Below are 20,721 nucleotides of genomic sequence, written 5' to 3'. Positions count from 1 at the left end.
GTAAATGTTCCTTCCCCTGTGTTTGAGGGGTGTTTCTTTATACTACCACATATCGTTTCAGGAGGACACTGTAACGATTGTGACGCGCGCGAGGTGTGCGGAGTCGCGCGCTACGGTCACTCACAAAAGTATAACTAGCTTTATAGGGGAGACACGGAAAGACATCGCTAAAAAGGAGAGCTCTTATGTGATTTAGGAATGTGGATCTTGTGTTTAAAAATGTCTTTTATAGAATTATTTGTTCAATTAATTGGTTCAACGCAGACAGATTTCTTCATAACTTATAATTAGTAGGCTTTGTCGTGGAAATTTTCTAATAAATGGATGAGGACTCAGACGTGGTTAAAATGATTGATTTAATAAGACAAAAATCACGCAGACATGAGAGTCTCATTCAAGCATGACACTCTGAAGGAAGAGGGCAGTCCTCTTCCCTTTTATACACAGTTCAACAGTTCTAACAGGCAAGTTATTATTAGCACAGCATGTACCAAAACACAGGTAGGCTACTTTTACCTAACGTGTGTGTATCTCCTAATATGGACTCTCCTAGAGTTAGTGGAAGAAACTGGTGTATCAATAGAATGCAAAGACAGCTGAATCCCAGGATAGTGGACTAGTGACACTCAGTTGACAAAGTGCTCTGACCTTCTGCACTTTGCCTGACCTTGGCCATAGTATGGAACACATGAGCTAAACCTGGTTACACTGAATCACACTAAGTCAGTGTGTAGTCCTTCTGCTTAGCCAAAATGGACAAATACTAACTCATAAGTATTATAATCTCTAAACATAATCTAATCAATGATAATTAATCAATAATTTCTGTCACAGCTTGAAAGTTACCGGATCGAGGCAGACAGTTCCCAGAACGCACCCTTCAAAATGAAAGAGTTCCCGGATCCTGTTCCGGCAGGATCCGGCTCAAAATAAGCCCTGATTACACCCCTTCTCCATTACCAACATTACCAACATACCCCTTCTCTATCACCAACATTATCAGTAAACATTACCATTTTAATTGTGTACTTATAGTAGCAGAGTTGCCAACTCTCACGCATTGAGCGTGATACACACGTATTTGACCGTCTTCACACGCTCTCACGCCACACATCCGATTTCTCACGCCGAAAAAAATCTAGTTTATTTACCTCTGATCTACATCTATGATTTGAGTTACTAGTTCGCTCTGGTGCCAACCACCGGCGATCGATCTATCGCGATATAATACTTAATTTGTGTCCATTTTACATCCCCCCGTCAACATTTTACGTTCGCCACCCAATAAATAAAAATAATGAATAACATACGTGGAACGATACACAAAGTAAACGAGGTATGTGTAAATTAAGCGCAAAGACGTGTCTCTTGAACACTTGTGAGTTATTATGCATATTTTCAAGTACCACAGTTATTCTCGAATGAAGAAGTAGTGGGTTGGCGCACGACAGCGCATTAGAGGGTGGAGTTGGACTTCCTGCAGGCTGCAGCGAGACATACTTGTGCATCAGTTAAGCCTCATCATACTCAACTGGCGGAGAACTAACAACTTACGTTCGCCACCCCCATCCCCCCCCGCTCGACAACTTATGTTCGCCACCCCCCCCCCCCCCCCCCCCCCCCCCCCGCTCAACAACCTACACACAGTGTCCTGGTTTTCCCAAACAAAAATATGGTCACCCTACATTATTTAATTGTTGTTTATTTTCAAACCGCCCAATCTTAACGTCTTCACGTTCTCATGTTTTGTCCTGGAATTACGAGAGGTTCGTATTTGTTAACGTATCGTTTCGGACAACACTGCAAAGCCATAATTACGTTTGATGCCTGATGTGTATATATACGGTCTCTGGTCAGGTAAAAATGTTCTTTCACCGGTTTTGCAGGGGTTTTTTATTCTCCACTGCCACCTATCGCCACCTATCGTTTCGGAGAACACTGCAGCGACGCTCGCGGCGTTCGCGAAAGTATAAACGCCTACACCGCTCGCGCAGGGTCGTGCGAGGTGGGCGGAGCCGCGCGCTACGGTCGCTCGCGAAAGTATAAACCAGGCTTAATAAACTCATTTATTATCTTAACGCGGTGAGCACGGGAACGTACACCTCGTGAAATAATATAGAGAAGGGTGGACGCGAGTGGCGGTGTTCTTTCAGTTGTGCTAGTTTACAGTTTTGCGCATGCACAGACCCACAGGCTTGTCATTTGTTTCCACGCCCATAAATCCATGCTCACTTTCTGTCGAGTTTACGTTCAGGTGAGTAATTTCTTATCTTTTTTATAATTTTTTATAATGTGCTAGCTAGCTAGCCTAGCAAACAAATGCATACGATGTTCGAGGTGAGCAATATATATATATATTTTATTCATAGCTTTTGACCTATATAAATGTAAATGTTTTACATACTGGCTTTGCAAAGATGACATGAGGCAGGATTTCATGAGGCAAATTCGTGGTGGTGCCTCCACTTTTCTAGAATGTTCAGAATGGTCAGCGCACAAATTTAAGAAACATTTATTTTCATGATGTCTACTTCACTGTAGATGTACATCCATGCCTTAAAAACAAACAAAATATAATAAGATATATAGCACATTATACTCAGTACTCTAAAACGATTTATCCCAAACTATTAGTGTGATAGCCTGCTTAACAAGCCCACGTTCAACTCTTAAAGATTAAATAAAATTCCTCATTTTGAGCTACTGTTTTTTTGCTACTTTATTTTTAACATTTAAGCAACTTTTAGCATTATTTGATGTATGATATCAGCCTATCGAGATATGCTACCCATGTAAAATATTAATAAGGAAGCTATAATGGATTTAAATCCATGCTTCCCTTGTCCATACATACAGTGCACATACTTGATTTTATAATTACAATGCGTCATAATACTATTAGGCTAGTTAGGCTATATTTCATGGGAAACGCACAACTGGAAGCATAAATCTATAAAGTAAGCATTTCTCGATGGCGTTGCACAGATCGATAGAGTCTGCTGTCGATTAACCCTACAGTAACATTTTTCGACAACGTAGCACAACTCGACAGAACACCGGCTCGCAAGAACAATAGGTTTGACACTTGTCAAATGTATAAGCGAGAGGGAAACGCGCACAGCGACCCAGAACGAACAAACAAAACAACACGGAAGACTCAACACGCTAAAGAATAGAAACCAAATCCGTGAGGGCACGGAATAAATAGAAACAAAAAACAAGGCGAAAAATAAAGTGCGTGAAAAATAACACTCAACAGTAGAGAGATGGGAGAAAGAAACAAAATATCAACAGTAACTAAAAAACAGCATGGATAAATGCAAAGCGAAAACGAAACCAAGGACACCAGGGGAAGTAACTGGCAGCAGGCAAAAAATGCTGCAGCAAAATAAAACCCTTCCCAAAAATAAAGGCAAAACGCATAGGAAGAAATACAGGATTGGGAAAACTTGAGATGGGTTAGGAAGCGACGCAGGAGATAGATACTCGAATAAGTAAAGAGAAAGCATAACAGAGAGAGGTGGCGAGACACCTTCAAACAAGAAGCAACCACAGAGAAAGCAGAGACTGGCTGGGAACGTACCAGCATAACCAAACGATTCAGCAGTGATCCGTCTCCACAAGCTTCCTTAAGAAGCCTAACAAACAGCTGAGATGAAACAGTTGTGCCCCCCAAAATCAGAATCGAATCGAATCGTGAGATAGTAAACGATTCCCACCCATATTTTACTTATATTTTTTTGCTGTTGTGTGGCAAATTGTTTATATATTTTCAGGCAGGCATATTTTATTTAAAATATTTTTGACATTTTACACAGTGCCTGTCTGACAAAGTTCAATATGCCCACTCATCACCTTGTTAGCACTGGTAACCATGCCCACTCATCACCTCGTTAGCACTGGTAACCATGCCCACTCATCACCTCGTTAGCACTGGTAACCATGCCGACTGGCCTGACAAGTCCTACAATCCCTCACATGTGCTTCTGGTGTGATTATGAGCACGTCACAACCTTGCTTCCTGTTTCAATTACTGTTGCTTCCTGCATTATCAGAATTATGTTTTCATTTTACTTTTTTATTTCTTATCTTTGCATATATTGTTTTATTCATGTTTTGTATTGTTTTAAGCATCTAATCAAGCTTTTTAAATTCCCATCCTTTTACATCCTTTAAAATTTTATTACCTGAACGACCTCAGTGGATGAAGATTCTTTATAAATAAACTCCTCCCCTCCACACCCAGACCTTCTCTCGTCTCCACACCCAGACCTTCTCTCCCGTCCACACCCAGACTTTCTCTCGCCTCCACACCCAGACCTTCTCTCGTCTCCACACCCAGACCTTCTCTCGCCTCCACACCCAGACCTTCTCTCCCCTCCACACCCAGACTTTCTCTCGCCTCCACACCCAGACCTTCTCTCCCCTCCACACCCAGACCTTCTCTCCACTCCACACCCAGACCTTCTCTCGTCTCCACACTCAGACCTTCTCTCCACTCCACACCCAGACCTTCTCTCGTCTCCACACTCAGACCTTCTCTCCACTCCACACCCAGACCTTCTCTCGTCTCCACACCCAGACCTTCTCTCGTCTCCACACCCAGACCTTCTCTCGTCTCCACACCCAGACCTTCTCTCGCCTCCACACCCAGACCTTCTCTCCACTCCACACCCAGACCTTTTCTCACCTCCACACTCAGACCTTCTTTCGTCTCCACACCCAGACCTTCTCTCGTCTCCACACCCAGACCTTCTCTCGCCTCCACACCCAGACCTTCTCTCGCCTCCACACCCAGACCTTCTCTCGCCTCCACACCCAGACCTTCTCTCGCCTCCACACCCAGACCTTCTCTCCCCTCCACACCTAGACCTTCTCTCGCCTCCACACCCAGACCTTCTCTCCCCTCCACACCCAGACCTTCTCTCGTCTCCACACCCAGACCTTCTCTCGTCTCCACACCCAGACCTTCTCTCGCCTCCACACCCAGACCTTCTCTCCACTCCACACCCAGACCTTTTCTCGTCTCCACACCCAGACCTTCTCTCGCCTCCACACCCAGACCTTCTCTCGCCTCCACACCCAGACCTTCTCTCGCCTCCACACCCAGACCTTCTCTCGCCTCCACACCCAGACCTTCTCTCGTCTCCACACCCAGACCTTCTCTCGTCTCCACACCCAGACCTTCTCTCCCCTCCACACCCAGACCTTCTCTCGCCTCCACACCCAGACCTTCTCTCCCCTCCACACCCAGACCTTCTCTCCACTCCACACCCAGACCTTCTCTCGTCTCCACACCCAGACCTTCTCTCGCCTCCACACCCAGACCTTCTCTCGCCTCCACACCCAGACCTTCTCTCGCCTCCACACCCAGACCTTCTCTCGCCTCCACACCCAGACCTTCTCTCGTCTCCACACCCAGACCTTCTCTCGTCTCCACACCCAGACCTTCTCTCGCCTTCCACTCTGCCTGATTATGGAATTGCCTCTTATTTGTCTGACAGCTCCACAGCTCGTGGATTCGATCCGGTAAAAAGATTTTTCTCATTATTCCTGGTTTTCACTGGTGTACATATGACAATATTCACACATCCATATTGAATTCATATAGTATACTTAAGTATATTTTAAAGCATACTGAAGTATGCTTGATTTCAGCTGGTAGACTGTCCTAAGACTGTTCTACTGTCCTCAGTGCAGTTTTAGTCAGGATCCCGGAGCAGCTTGTAAATCCTAAGGAAGACCTACAGTACATAGTGTCAGTGTATTATGCATTGTTACTCAGTATCTTGAGTTTTGGTGCATTCTAAAAAACGGATGTGCTGCATTAACGGAGACATAGTAAACAAATCTTGTATTTCCTCTCAGTCCATGCAAGTGGCATGCACCTGCCAGGCGAGAATTTATGAAACCTGAAATATCATTGTGGTTTATTTTACTTTAAGGGAAGTGTTTATTTGATGTCGCATTCAGTAAATGTCTCATCCCAACTGAATAAACACTCCCACTCAGTGTTCTTTCAGTCAGAGTCTATAAATATGGCAAAGCTCTCCACCACGGTACCCCCCCCAACCCCCCACCCCAACCGAGGCCAATGAGAGCAGTGTCATTAGCATATAAAATAAACGGCCAGAAAATGACCGTTTCTCAGCGGTGAAAATGACAGTGTAGAACACACTATACAGAATACACTTAAATCTAGATGGTAAGGTTTTTTAAAAAATAGCTTCTTTTTAACTTCATCATCTATTACCATTATCATCTAAAGCAATCACGTTTAAATCTGCAGCACTTAATCTTCAGTGATTATAAGCTGTCATAAAAAATGTAAAGGTAAAAACTCAAGGCACCATACACACACACACACACACACAAATACCATCACGCCTACTGTTTGGAAAGACACAGTCACCATATCTGCATTTTTAACACACCTACGCAGGTCAAACATTTGCACACCTCTGCACACACATACACATGGCACTAATGTCACCTGCGTGTACAGATAGACGCCTGTAGCATTAAATATACTGTATGTGCATCAAAAGTGAAACGACTGTAATATCATAAACTACACCGCCGTGTTACCTGGAATCGTCTCGTTTGGTCCAGTGCAGATCACCTTTTTAATCAAGACTCCATTAGGTGTGTGTTCTTCCCTGCAAGTGCCATCCAACATGGTAGGTTTCACATACACAAAGGGCTCCTGATGTATGGTGACTATCTGCAAAAAAAAAACATGAAGAAATTGAAGAGTCAATTAAGCGAGTTTAGTTTGACTTGCGTGTGAACTTAAGTGCGAATATCCTGAGGAAACAACCCGTGTCGCCATGACACATCAGTAGACAGGTGGCGTCAAACAAACTTCACAAAATCCAGTGCTCGAGGGTCTTTGAAAGCGAAGGGGGATTGAAATGACTACATTTCAGCAGGCACCCTACTTTGAGTCTTGTTGACATCTGGAAGCCTCTCGGTCTCTCCGTCTCCCCACCTGGCCAGATTATCTTCCTCTGTTTGTTTAATACCACCTGGAAGGAAGAGCACGCTAATGTGTTCAAAGAAGTCGTAGAAAAAGCCCTCTCAGAAGAAAGAAAACAAACGAAATCAGAAATGGGAAAGTCCTTTTTAAAGAAAAACAAACCTCAGATACATTTACACAATATGCACGGCTCGTATTAAGAGATAATGGAAATTTCAAAGTTCCAGAAGCAGGAGATTATGAGGAGCATATACCTGAGTTCCATTATAAATACCAACTTGAACCAGCCTGCTCTTCTGGTAGTTGAGGATGCTGTAATGGGCGTACTTCCTGTCACCATCGTCGTTGAACTCTACACGTCCTGTCATGCCTTCTGGGTATTTGGAAGACATCAGAACTCTGCAGGAAAAGAGGCACAGGTCAGTTTATCTGACAGATAACAGTGTAACTGTGTTAATTGCTACCTGCCATATGTTGAAAGGTGCTATGTAAGTGTAAATTTAATTCATTAATTTAGACAAAGAGCAATGAGTATTCTTTCTCTCTCTCTCTCTCTCACACACACACACACACACATTAACCACTTATCTTGGCTACTATGAGCACATATACTATATAGAATATGATGCAATGTATTCCATTATGACTCATTTAAGACCTTTAAACGTCAAACTGTTTGAATGTTCAAATGGCCAGTAAATGTATTGTCACTCACATCAACATACAAAACCTTCCGAAGTAGACAAAGGACTCTCAGCTGCATACAGGCACAACATCACATTACCACCCCCACGAGTATCATCACCACCACCGCCACCACCATTCCACACAGAGTCACGCCGTAACTGCAAGCCATCCTGACCTTTTGAAGAGCGGTCCTGTCTTCCAGATGTTGGTGTTGCCCACGCAGCCCCGAGGCGGCTCCGTGATGTTCTCCTTCTCGAACAGCTCCTGGATGGACTGCGCCACCACGGCAACCGCATCGCTGATGTGGGCCGACTCGTTCTTGCCGTTGATGAGCTGGAGGCCGATTAGCCCTGCGCATCAGCACCGGATTAAATCAGTGAGCAAACACGGGAATCCCCACAGGGGCCCTGGATGACTTTCACAAGGCCTTTCTCAAGTAACAACCCGCCACATTTTCTGCGGCTTAAAGGAGAGCCAAGATGAAAACGAGCAAATGAGGGATCACGTCATATCTATGATGAGCTCTGAGAAAGACAGATCTGATGAACCCTCGCACTATCTATCAATAAACCAAGACCAGCAAACCCTGACAGGGGAAAGACATAAGAACATTAACACTTAATTTATCAATCCAGCTTCGGTCGGGCATATTTCTCTTCTGCAGAAGGGTTCGATATTCTTCGACTCTGCTAGGTGAAAGAATCGTAAGAACGATCACCAGCATTAACAAAAGACCACGGTGTTTATTGGAGACTGGAATTAAAACCCTGTCCAGAATCCTCGGTGTAGGAAGCAGCGTTGGTGAAAGCTTCACGCGAGGTCAGACGCATGCATGGGTCTGAAGTGACCGAATGCTCAGGACCAATCAGGGAAAGGAGTCAGACGATGAATCCAGGACAGAAGGGCAGTTAGTTCTTACCATTACCATTTTGAGATCCACTAGAACCATAAACACAATACAATAAAAAAAAATATTCCTGGTTAAACAAAGCATATATACATACACACATATACACCCCACAGTATATACATATGACATTACATAAATACACATGTGCATCGGTCTTCCTATACATGTTACCACAGAAAAGAATATTAAAATCTACACAAATACACAACACAATGTATTCTACTATGACTCATTTAAGACCTTAAAACATCGAAATGTTTAAATGCTTAAATGGACCAACATGTCACACCCACAACTCACTCACTACATCCACCAATGAACCAATGGCGACTCCCTTTGACTACAGGCTACATGGAGAGAGACGGCAGCTTGGGGCCAATCCCCAGCGGGTCTGGCCGGTGGGCGGGGGGGTTTCGGGGGCCCCCGTACGTACCGTCTGGGGCTTCACTCAGAGCTTTACCGGACATCTCACGCTCTCCCACCAGCCACACGTAGCCGGATCCTGTCATGTTGAGAAAGCGTGCGGTCTTGTAGACGGCAGCCGCGTCCTCTTCACTGCAGGCGAACACAGATTTGTCACAATCTTTTCAACATGGCCTCTGATCCGCTTGTCAATTTGGTTGTCGTCCTATTATTTTTGCCCTTATACTCCTCTTTGGAACCACAAAGTTACATTTTTTCAAAATATATTTAAAAAGAGGCCAAATCAAATATGCATTAAGGAATAAATGACTTAAATTTATCATACTATGGAGAAATATTGATATAAATATAGATTTTATTCCCCCTGATAATGTCCTGTGAGGTATATGGGGATCTCAGTGAGGATCGGAGCCCCCGTAGAGCAACAACACCCACAGCTGAAGTCCCAACCCGACGGGAGGTTTAATTCCAGCCCCCTGAACTTAATGCTCAGTAGATATTGGCAGAGCGGCGATATTTGGATGAGCGGGTCAGCGTCCTACCTGGCGGAGAGAATGATGACGCGAGCCTCGAGCTCCTTGGCCTCCAGCAGCAGCGCGGTTAAGTTAGTCTCTTGGTTGAACTGGAGGATTTTCTCTGCCTGAGATCAGGGCACAAAGTCAGTCAAATTCACACTTACCCTCCCGCCCCTTGCACCATGCTGCCTGATTTACCTCTTCTGATTGGTCGGCTTGATTTTCGCTTTCATTTGCGGGTTTGGAAAAAGGAGGAAAAATGATCTCCAGGAGACCCGGATAAACTAAAAAAATTCATTTAAAAAAATGGCTAGAGGGGGGAAAAAATAAAAACAAAAAACTCGTCTGTGTTGTTGCATGCAATGCTGAGGGTTATCAAGGCTCCAGAGAAGGACGTGCATGTTAGAGGTGGGGGGGGGCAAAAGAGGCCAATGCAACCGGAAACTGAAACCAGGAGAAAAGAAGAGAGAGGCGAGAGGGGGGGGGCTTGACTCCCCCAAAGAAAAACAGTCGAAAAACAATCAAAAGATAGAGCAGGGCTGCGCAGTGGGAGGTCGTAGTACTGGGGAAGGTGCCTATCCCACACTACCGCATCTCCACAACCGAATGGGTTTGCAAACGAACCGAGTTTCTCTTTTTCATCTGAATCATGCATTCCTTTATTTAAAAGGGGGAAAAAATGGTAATGACAGAAGCAGAGCATGTTTTCTTTTTTTTTTTCTGTATTTCTCTTTTTAATCTTTTTTTTTTTTTTTTTTTGGAAACCAAAATGATAATTGCTCAAAACAATTCCATTCGTCGTTTAAATTATAAGGGTTCAAAAAAAAATTCTCAATGTAAAAAGAAACACGTGCTACCAAGGGCATTTCTGGGCTGGCCGGTGATTGGCTGGGCTGGATTCTAGCTGCTACGTTTGGGAGGTTGGTGGGCGGCGTGCATTGACCATGCAAATATACCTTAGGTCCTCGTTTGTTGTCATAGGACAGTTGGTCGAGGTTTTCATAGTTCCTTTTTTTATTCTGATGAGTAATGTGCACAGAGAAAATATGCAGACACAGAAGAATATTATAAACAGTTGAAAATGATGTGCAATAAAGCATCCAATAAATCTCCACCTCCTCCACCAAATTGGAATTCCTAACACTGGGGCTTTCAAAGGACATCAAAGAGCTGCCATACCGACAAAACAGAACTGACCCAGAAAAGTCAGCAAAACAAACAAACAAACAAATGCCGTCATAATGTCTTTGGAGTAATTGTTATAAGATGGGAAAAACAACAACAACAAAAAAGAGCTTACATTCAACAAAGATGACAGGCTGTTCACATTGTTATGTTAGCTTGTTAGAAATTCACGAGTCAAGAATAATGCTTGTAGTCTGTATAGTCTGCATTGGCGAGATTGTGTTGACGTAGGAACTCCAGTGGTAGTATTGTGTTGGGAGGCGTGAGGCCTTTCAGTGCTTTTTTTAATGTTCTGATTTCTTTTTCAGGGCAGTAGCCTCAGGGGAAATACTGAGCTATACTGCAGTAGTATAAATAAAGTCCTTTAACACTCCACACTGCGTTACGACTGACCACTTTCTAATTCTGAATATAATTCTCATTCTCACCATGGTTCTTATTTCTGATTCTGATTCAAACACTGTGTTCATTCTCTGTTGACTGGTCCTGCTTCAAATTCTATTTTGCAGGGCCGTCTCAAGCGGATTAAGTGTGCCACGGCATTGGATGTTCTTAATGGTCCTTCTGAGCTCCAGCACAAACTCAGCGTAGGTGCACACTGTCACTCTCAGCCTGCACCTGACACTACTGAGACACGAGGCTGCTGACTGCTGATTATCTGATTACCTGTCACACATTCACATTTTGTCAGCTGAAGCAATAAAATGATGTGTAAAATGATAATATCAATGTTGAATGCAAAAGCGATTAGCATCACACGCATATATATATAAAAAAAAACCAAAACAAACACTGTTGCCAATCCTATCAGTTTCCTTTATTACAACTTACTCATTTTTTAAGATATGATATTTTAAAAATGACTGGGGTGAATACGAGGGTCTTTGTCTTCTTAGGTACTGAAAGATGGCATTGGCCATACAGACAGCCAAACGGCAGGGGGGCCCAGACCACAGACGTGCGACGGTACCAGGCAGCGAGTCTGAAGAGAGGCAGCCAGAGAGAGCATACACCAAGCAACAGATGACTCACACGTCGAGGGGAAGAAACAACAATGTCTGCTAGAGTTTCACAAACTTCGGCAGGATTCATAGCACAAGCCCCAATCAAAATGGATGCTGGGTAAAGCCAGGGGGACACTGGAAACACACTGATTTACATGTCATCCCATCCCATGAGTCACGTCTCCACAGCTGAACAGAAGCCAAGAACAGCTCGACATTTTACTCCATGAAACCATGAATCATTTTTAAAAATCCACACTTCATCTAAAAGCCAAGTGTCACCATTAGATCACAGTGAGTGCATGTGCAAAAAAATCTTCATACATGTCCAGAGTTTCACATATACTGACAACGTGTCATGCAGGGTATTCCTTATAAGGAGAAACCATCGATTCCAGGTCATTCCAAACAAGTCACCATAAATGAAAACCACTTACTGAAATGTTCTCTCAAACAGCAGTGCAGTGCAATACTGGTCAGATTGCATAATGCAATATACAGTACCCTAAAAAACTTTCATGAGTCAACATATAACATAATAAATGTAGCCATAATGTGGAGAACTCCAAGATAAATAACGCATGAACGCAGCCTTAAAAAACCCTCATACAGCTTTTATGTGCACTTACAGGGGAATCTCATCCCAGTACACAGTAACCTGCATAAATTACCTTAGTGAAACCAATAGTAAAAAACCTTCAATTCTCAGCAGTGCTCAAGTTTAACTACAAATTAACCAAAATAGTCTCACTGTTAATAATGTCCTCTATCAAGAATTAGGGCAGCGGTAATTAGCACAACATGAGCAATGTCAATTTAGGACATTGATTTAGGTCTTCCCTGAAGAAATACAATCTAGAGACTTCATAATGAATTCATAAGCATCATAAGCCAGACTTTGCTATTTTAATAAATCACCCAATGCATACAACCACACTGCTGCACAGAAACTGCTGACTAACAGAGTCGCTGCTGTTAGATATGTAAACCTATTAAGTGTAATGCTGCACTACTCCGTTTGTGAGCCAGTGATGCTTTGTAAAGCCCCAGGTTAAGATTTTCATTTTGCTCCTGTTGTGGACAGACTCAGGAGATTCAGACTATGGCAAAAGCAATGTGAGATGGGTAAAAAATACACAAACTCTTATCAGATTCGACCACATTAGACGCTGCTGACGCGTTTGGCTCCAGAATGTTAGCCGACATTTACAGGATGGCGTGGGAGAGATGTGTCCATGCGACAAAAAAGTCAACGGTTACAGACGCAGGAGAGTTACAGACACGCGAGGTGCGCACACACAGCACACACCCACATGCGGAAAGCGCGGGTGTGCCACTCAGGTTCCCAAACGGCTCACCTTGGTCTCCCGCTCCTCCAGCAGGGTCTCCAACCTCTTCTGCGCCGCACGGCCCTCGTGGTCGTCGCTGACCACCAGGATGATGTGGTTCCAGCGAAACTCACGCATCATGTCGAACCAGACGTGCGCCTGGTGGGAATACGGTGGCACGGTGCGCAGGAAGGAAAGGTGGATGCTCTGAGGATGAGGAAGAGGAGCAGGAGATGAAGAAAACAAAACAGAGGTGAAGGGGAGATAGTTAAATGATTTTTAAAACTTATTTCATCTGATTATAGGTGTGGGTACAGATATAAAAAATAGGGGTACATTTTTTAGGAGACAACGCAGCAAAAATAGTCCAATATAAGCATGATGCAGAAATTTATTTTCCACTAGTAGATGTAAAATGAACGTGACTGCATTTCTACACACTGCGGCAAAGATCACTCTATACTTTTTTCCCTTTGCTCTTTCCCGTTACCTTATCGGAGTAGATGGACATTCTGGTGGTAAGGCCCACCACTGGGATACGGTAGAACCCTGCAGTGTAGGAGACCGGTGTGGGCGTGAGGTGGTCACTGGACTGTGGAGGGTGGCTCACCAGAATCGCATACACCTGCAGGAGAGAGAACGGGTCCGCGTTTGACTCTCAGAAAAGAGCCCAGACCTAATCTGAACGCTGACACTGAACAAACGAGCTTCTGCTCTGAGTGTTATCATTTAACAGTCAGACAGACAGACAGGCACGTTCATTAATTACAGAAATCTTATCCAAGATATCTGTGAGAAGGTTAGGAAAACAGAGACAGCTGACCCAGATTCATGTGTCTGAAATGACAGTGCAGACTTGGAACAAAATGTTCAGCCTGCCCTGTCCTGGTTTAGAAATGTAGAAAATCCACAAATGCATGTGTAAACAACACTGCAGAAACATCCTCACAAGGGGCAACGTGCCTTATCTCCCCTGCATGACAGATATCGCCTAGGCAACACTCTTCTCTGAGGGATTACAGTACCTTTACAATGCAGCCATATTTAGTGAAAACATGGTAGAAATCAGAGCGAGAGAGACTGCAAGTAACAACAAGAAGAAGGCAGGATTGACACTGGGCATGGCCACAGTGAGTGTGTGTTTTGACAGGCTGTATGGTTGGGCTTCCAACGAGGACCTTCATCCAGCAGACATCCAGGTCCTTCTTCAGCACCCACAGAGAAGGTCCCGATGATTGAACATGAGAAGCCATGAGCCCGAAGCACCTCATGTCTACAGGGAACCAGTGCACTGCCATACACAAATGATACAAGGAAAGCTGTGGAAATGTAAGATGTTTTACAAGTGTGTGTGTGTGTGTGTGTATGCGCACGTGTGTTTGTTTGAAAGAGAGGGGTTTTGGTGCAAGAGGAAGTAAAGTGCATTTACACAGGGCCCTGTTTTGCAGACCAACCCTAAATTTTACATTGTTTGAGCGACTCAGTTAGACACGTGCATGTTGTAACTACAGACAGAACAAACTGGATAACTTCATTATATATAAAATCATAATCAAGGCAGCAGTCCAAAATATGTGACTTTTGACTCCAAGAAAATAGACTTTTACTTTTCTTTGATTGTCTTAAATAACCAAAGCTGGATTTTCTTTTTATTGTAGCACCCAGTGTATTAAATATGCATTATGAAGGTTTACCCATGTGTTTGCTGAGGCATTTATCTGAACTAAAACGAATCTGCCTGTCAGTTAGTGACACTGGTCTCTTTACTTGTGTTATGCTCGCATTTTGCTCTGACATCCTGTCGCGCGCGCCTCACCTGTGAAATCAACGTTGCACTGCAGATGCTTGTTGTGCGCGCGCGGCTATTTTCTATACTTGCCCTCATTTTGGCAAATAGTAGTCATATAGCACTTTATGACAGGCAGGGAAAAAATAATCCAGATTCACCTGACGATTCATTCATTTCTCACGTACTTTTCAGCTGTTCACTTTACCTGATCTTTACAAGATGTAGCTTGCAATGAGGTATAATTGATGGTTTTATGCCAAGCTATGAAATCATCGCGGTAAATGAGAAAGCATTTATTCTAGGGACACATTCTGTCTACTTAAACAAACAAACGGGTTTGGTGCGAAAACTGACCACACAAGCTGAACTCTGTCGAAGCTCCGGTGTCATTAGTACAGTATTTCTGAAATTTAACGATTACGTTTAGCATTTTGTTGCAGATCTTCGAAGACTACTAGGACGAGAAACTACGAACGTGAATGCCGTCTTTTAATAAAATAGGCTACATTTAATAAACGGCTGGTAGCCTGTACATTTACCTCGTTTTTCCCTGCGTATTTTCTTGGGTTTTGAGTGTCTGCCGTGGTTCTGATGACGTGGGCACTTCACTTGAGCCGAGCATCAATCTCGGAGGCGAGATTGCGAAAACTGAGGAACTTACCTGACTAGAGATGAGGTCCTCGCAGACAGATAGCGCCATCTGAATAGCGTTGGCTTTATGAGTGACGGAGATGGCGGTGAGCTTGAATTTGTCCCTCCCGTAAACCACGTTCGCCTGGTTGACCGCATCTTTGAATACCTGCTCATACCTCTTCTGACTCAGGACGGCACCAATGTTCACAATCTTGGGTTCGCAGCCGCCCGGTACGCAGGAGTACGCGAAGAACACTGCCAGCGCTAACAGACGCATTGTGGTGAGAGCCGACACACACACAGCCCCGGTTCCGTCCCCCCGAGCCCCGGTTCCGGAGGCTCGCTGTAATGTACCTCTGGGTACAAGCTTACGTATTCGTTGGAAGAGTCGAGTAGGGCGATCTTAGAACAGGAAAATCCCGGTTGTAGGATTCATATTCACTGCCTGTTAATGTACACAGTCATTGGTCCTAACCACTGTTTGCATTTGCGCATATCAGCATTTGCGCTGCCTTTCTTCATTGACGCTTTATGCAGAGTCGTCTCTCCTCGTTTCCTCACAGCAGCGGTTTAGGGGGGGGAAATCACCAATCACCCTGGCAAGTCACATGCTGTTCAATCCTTTCGTTGAAATATATATCTATATATCTATATCTCTGTTGTGCGCCGTGTGCCGTGCGCCCCGTCTCCGTTGGCTCCGGGCTGAGCTGCTGTCCTTGGTGCTGACAGCTGTGCGCGCGCAGCTATGCGCGCCCCCGCAGCCCCTCCGGTTTTGGCGTTGGCGTTCAGAATGATCACACTTTGCCGTCAACTAAATAAGGTGTAGATCGAATCGCGGCGTATTATTGTTTTAATCTAAAATTAGAAGAAAAGGACATATTTGGTACTGAGTAGCTATTAATGTAAAGGGAAACAACGCGTTAATGAATTATGAGTAAGTGTGGGCCTGTGTCTTTTACTCAATAAAAAGATGACGATTTTTTTTCCATACTTATGCAGCGTTAAATGAATGATATTAAAATAGATTTTGTACAATAAATTCAGGCAAATTCGACCTGTGTATTTCCGCCAAACTCGTGTCTTATGACAGTAGATTGAATCTAGTCTGTCCGTTTTACTGTAATTTTTTCATCTTAACCGGCCCTTATTTCCAGTGTTTGGGGACTTCCAAAACGCACCAGATCAATAATAACTTACTTATCGTACACATATCATCGTTTTCGATCATGAAAGAAAGGAAAACGACTTTCAACGGCCTGTCATTCTGTGCCTCTCCCGAAGCGTTTTGTGTGGAAACATCGGGTGTCTGTATAATTCTGCACGTTTACAGCGGTCCTGCGGCATTAGACGTCCATCCACGACCATGAGAGGTTAAAGGCCACAACCAGGTGTGATTCTCTAACGGAAACGTAAGACGCACCTATGAGCAGCAGTGTGTGGCCTAGCTTGTAATACAGAAAAAGAGTGAGGGGGGGGGTGAAAACACGGTTACCAGGGAAACAAGCCTATCTACCAGAGTGTGAAGTTTCAAAGTATCATGTAGGCATGTTGTAAGCGCCGGCAGCGCGGGGTGTTGATGAGCGCCGGTACACCATGCGGGTGGCAATGCACAAACGCAAAAAAATAATAATTCGGTTTCTAGCACCTGGCAGGTAAATGACACACGGACCTGAATTTTTGCCATTTTTTACTGTACAGGTGTATGATATGTAACGATATCTGATCTAGTCGCTGAAGAGTTTAAACACGCATGGTGTTGATCCGCAATCGATAGTCAATTAATATTTCACTATCGAAGTGGGAGATGGTTCTGATCCCCGTTGCGTTTGCTCTAACTGTGAGAGTCAGAGGTCCATGACAGGGGATTTGAGAATAAGGTCACAGTTTGTGTTGATTGGCTACGCCATCAACTTTAAATAATGTATTAGACCGCATGGGAATTCTTTATTTAGCTGTGCAAAGTTTATCCTGCGCAAATGTGAATAGGCGTTTATGATTATATAGTTCATTTTGGCGCTTAGGTAATCCAAGTGAATTATAGGGAAGGCATATTTTGTGTGGCCGAAATCGAATAGTTTGGTGTAAATATCGGCCGTGCAAACTTGCTGCGTTTACTTTGGACGGTTCCTGCCTCTTGGACCCGTACAAAACGCTGCGTAAACGACGAGCTGCTGCCCGGCCGGACTGGTGTCCACGCCCCGCCCCTCTCTCGCCCCGCTCGGCACATCGATGTAGCTGGGCCAGCCTGCAATGCAGCCGTTATATAAGAAAGCTCCTGCCAGGAGAACACTCCCGCTTTTTCTCTTTTCTCTCCCTCCCTCTCCCTTTCTCTCTCTCTCTCTCTCGCACGCACGCAGCTCGGGCCACACGCACACACACACACACACACACACACAAAAGCTTGAGGTACACGTCTGATGAAAGCTGAAAGCTGAGTAGCAGTGTAGAAAATAGAAAAAAAATTACAGTAAAAAGATTTTTTCAAGTGTGATGACCTTCACAGATGAAAACATGAGAGAAATATTTCAGGCCTGTTCCCACACGTTCCATACCTCACATATGGTCCTCGTCAGGGTTCCCAATTACTTTTCAAGACTATTTATTAATAACAAAATGTGTAGTGTATGGCGTGATAGTTTATTATTAATGACTTTAAGTACCACCATAATTCCTCACTTTCATCCTTACTGGAAGCAAAACTGATTCACACCAGAGACGTGTTTTAAGATTCTTCAGAACGAATATAAATGACAGATGATAAAAGCATCAGACGATCTGAGACTTGTACTTGGAGACCTATTGTAAAAGTCTTCATCTCTTCAGAGATCAGATCAAATCACTTCCTCACAAAATGGAAGCTGTTTCCTCAATTTCTTAACACGAACCAAGTTCACAGAAGGACTGTGGCAAAGCACCAACTTTTGAGGGTTGCTATGGATATAAATGATGTCAGATCTGTTCCTCCAGAAAGTGGGACAGAGAGTGGCAGGGAAGAGCCAAGCATAATGTTACGCTAAAAATGTTTTATTAAACCAAGAAGCAGACAGAGATTAATCGTTGTCTTCTGTTCTTAACGCCTGACCTTGTTTTGGCAACTTTACAGACAAAAACCAATTTATCCGAGACAGTGTAGACAAGCAGCCTGTTGATAAGAAGAAAAGACATTATTTCCTTTTTTTTCCGTCTCATCTTAAATTGATTTTTCGCCTGTCTAGCCAAGCTCCTAATTTAGTTTTATCATCTCAATATTGGAGTAGTGCTCTTCCTCCGAGTCAAAAATAAAAGGTTTTAAAAGGTTTCAAGCCCGTTTTTCATGGCTGTAATGGTTTGGAAATGCTTGGAATCGGTGAACCCCAGTTAGCTGCGTCTATCCGGCGAGTGTGAAGAGGAGGACCAGAACTACGATGGGGAGGAAGACGAGAGCGAGGAAGCTCAGCTCCACCAGGTACAGCGTGAGGAGCAGCGTGACATAGCAGCAGGTGCAGTGGTGCTGCGCCCTCCTGACCGCTCGCATGATCCAGCGGGGGTGCGGGAAGCAGCCCCACACCCGGGCCGTCTCCGCCCGCACCTGGAGGTGCTCCTCCACCCGCCGACAGAGCCCAGGGCTCGGCGGCCGCCCCTGAGCAACGGCACCGTCCCGAGGCTGAGGACAGAACCCAGAGGCCTCCCGAAGCCCGAAGACCTCCCACCGCAACAGGGGCGTGTTCTGTCGACACAGTGGGCACCGCACGCGGCTGCGGTCGGACGAGCGGGACAGCAAGACTGCCAGGCAGCTCTGGCACACGCCGTGGTCACAGTTCAGCAGCACCACGCTGGCTTCACCCTCGCGACCGTAGGACTCGGTGCAAATTGGGCAGTCATCTAGCGCAGAGGCTGTGTCGTCCCGCGGCCGGCCCGAGTTGGCTGGGTCCTGGTTTGTGGGTCTGGGCGTCCCACCGTCCCTTCCATCTGTCACCCCCGTCCTTGACACTCTGCCCTGACTTTCTTGAGGAAGTGGATTATTAAAATGTTCATTAAGCAGAGATTCCCTGGCCAGACGCTCCGCTGCCGTGTTCACATTATCAACACACGGGTTTGGTCCTCTATCCGGAGCTGTGGGAGGTTCCACACTTGCGCACAAACACTCTCGCTCCATGGCTGCACTCGCGGGGTTCTGTGCTGCTCTCACGCTGAGGCGATTCACACTTGTTTGAATGCAGGGCTGCTCACACAACAGGTTACAGGTAAGAACAGAGGTACAGTCCTGCTCATCACCCCCAACCAAAGGCAACATCTCGGCACACTCTCGGTCAGCCGCTTCTGGTCTATGTGTTCTTTCTCCTGACTCAACTTCAAGATCACATACATTATCCATGGGCTTGAAACAGTCACTGGTGTTCCAGAAAGCTCTTGTCCTGCTTAGGAAGTAGCTCAAGGAGACCTGTTCTTTCTCACTAACGTCTCAGACACTGTTCCCAGTTGATCATGGACACAGTCTGACTCTTATCACGGTTATGTAAAAGTCATTGTGGCCCTCTGGTACTGATTAACCTAGCCAAAGTTCCAGCCACTGAACAAAAATGAACCACAGTAGCATGTGGACTAGTTTTTCAAATGCAATATGCAGTAACTCAATAGAAAAATGAACAAGGTTAAGTGTTTCACAGATTTGAACCTCAGGCAAAACATAGTTGTATGGTTTATTCAGGAATCTATGAATATGACAAATTTAAATATAAGTTTCCAATGATTAGATTTTGACCATGTGTTCCTATTACATAGACTGAGAGTGTAGAATCAGGTGAACGTGTCTCCACCCGTGACCAGCAGGTCTACAGACTGTAGTGTGTTGGCTGAGTGACTCGAGTGACTGTCTGCGTCAGCTGTGTACACCTGTGAGGTAGGTGATCTCATTCAACAGAACTGGTTTCAAAAAACTTCTTCCCACGACCCCTTCATGGTTATATTTGAGTAACTTTAGTAAAAGTAAAAGGCTTTTGTATTCAAAGTAGAAGAATTTGTACATAAGTAAACATAATGCCTCTGAGTATTAGTGGTTGCATTTTCTCATCTTTAACATGACAGTATATACAGTATGCAGTATTTTTGTTGCTATACAGTATTTGCTGTATTGGATAAAAAAAAAATTGCCAGCAGTTTTTTCCAGAAAACATTTTCTCCAGTTTAACTCAATTGACACAGCTTAACTAACAATAATGTACATTTTCTCTCTTCATACATCCAATGATCTATAACCATTACAAAATATTTCTAATAGATACAGTGTGT

The 20,721-nt window shown here is 44.4% G+C and overlaps 2 protein-coding genes across 12 annotated transcripts in view; both read right to left on the bottom strand.

Moving 5' to 3' along the window:
- grin1a (glutamate receptor, ionotropic, N-methyl D-aspartate 1a) overlaps positions 1-16,194 on the bottom strand; it is a 51,190-nt gene extending 34,996 nt beyond the window's left edge. For 7 of the 11 annotated variants that reach the window (XM_076988902.1, XM_076988903.1, XM_076988906.1 and 4 more), the window contains exons 1-10: positions 15,482-16,194; positions 13,522-13,656; positions 13,062-13,238; positions 10,471-10,533; positions 9,542-9,639; positions 9,010-9,131; positions 7,842-8,016; positions 7,234-7,378; positions 6,942-7,028; positions 6,589-6,724 (exon numbers count right to left, since the gene is read on the bottom strand). In XM_076988902.1, coding sequence (XP_076845017.1) covers positions 6,589-6,724; positions 6,942-7,028; positions 7,234-7,378; positions 7,842-8,016; positions 9,010-9,131; positions 9,542-9,639; positions 10,471-10,533; positions 13,062-13,238; positions 13,522-13,656; positions 15,482-15,730 — 1,387 coding nt within the window. In that variant the 5' untranslated portion in view covers positions 15,731-16,194. The remainder of the gene's footprint in view (positions 1-6,588; positions 6,725-6,941; positions 7,029-7,233; positions 7,379-7,841; positions 8,017-9,009; positions 9,132-9,541; positions 9,640-10,470; positions 10,534-13,061; positions 13,239-13,521; positions 13,657-15,481) is intronic. The other 4 variants (XM_076988912.1, XM_076988910.1, XM_076988905.1 and 1 more) reach the window with 4 other exon arrangements.
- Positions 16,195-18,364: 2,170 nt separating this feature from the next.
- Positions 18,365-19,933, bottom strand: LOC143490268 (uncharacterized). Its single transcript, XM_076988893.1, has one exon. The coding sequence runs from the start codon at positions 19,805-19,807 to the stop codon at positions 18,821-18,823; it is 987 nt and encodes a 328-aa protein (XP_076845008.1). The 5' UTR covers positions 19,808-19,933; the 3' UTR covers positions 18,365-18,820.
- Positions 19,934-20,721: the final 788 nt, after the last annotated feature.

The sequence above is a fragment of the Brachyhypopomus gauderio genome, unplaced genomic scaffold (assembly GCF_052324685.1).
Source record: "Brachyhypopomus gauderio isolate BG-103 unplaced genomic scaffold, BGAUD_0.2 sc64, whole genome shotgun sequence".
NCBI lineage: Eukaryota > Metazoa > Chordata > Actinopteri > Gymnotiformes > Hypopomidae > Brachyhypopomus > Brachyhypopomus gauderio.
Note: the sequence above shows the minus strand (reverse complement) of the source record. Positions and strands in the feature narration are given on the sequence as shown.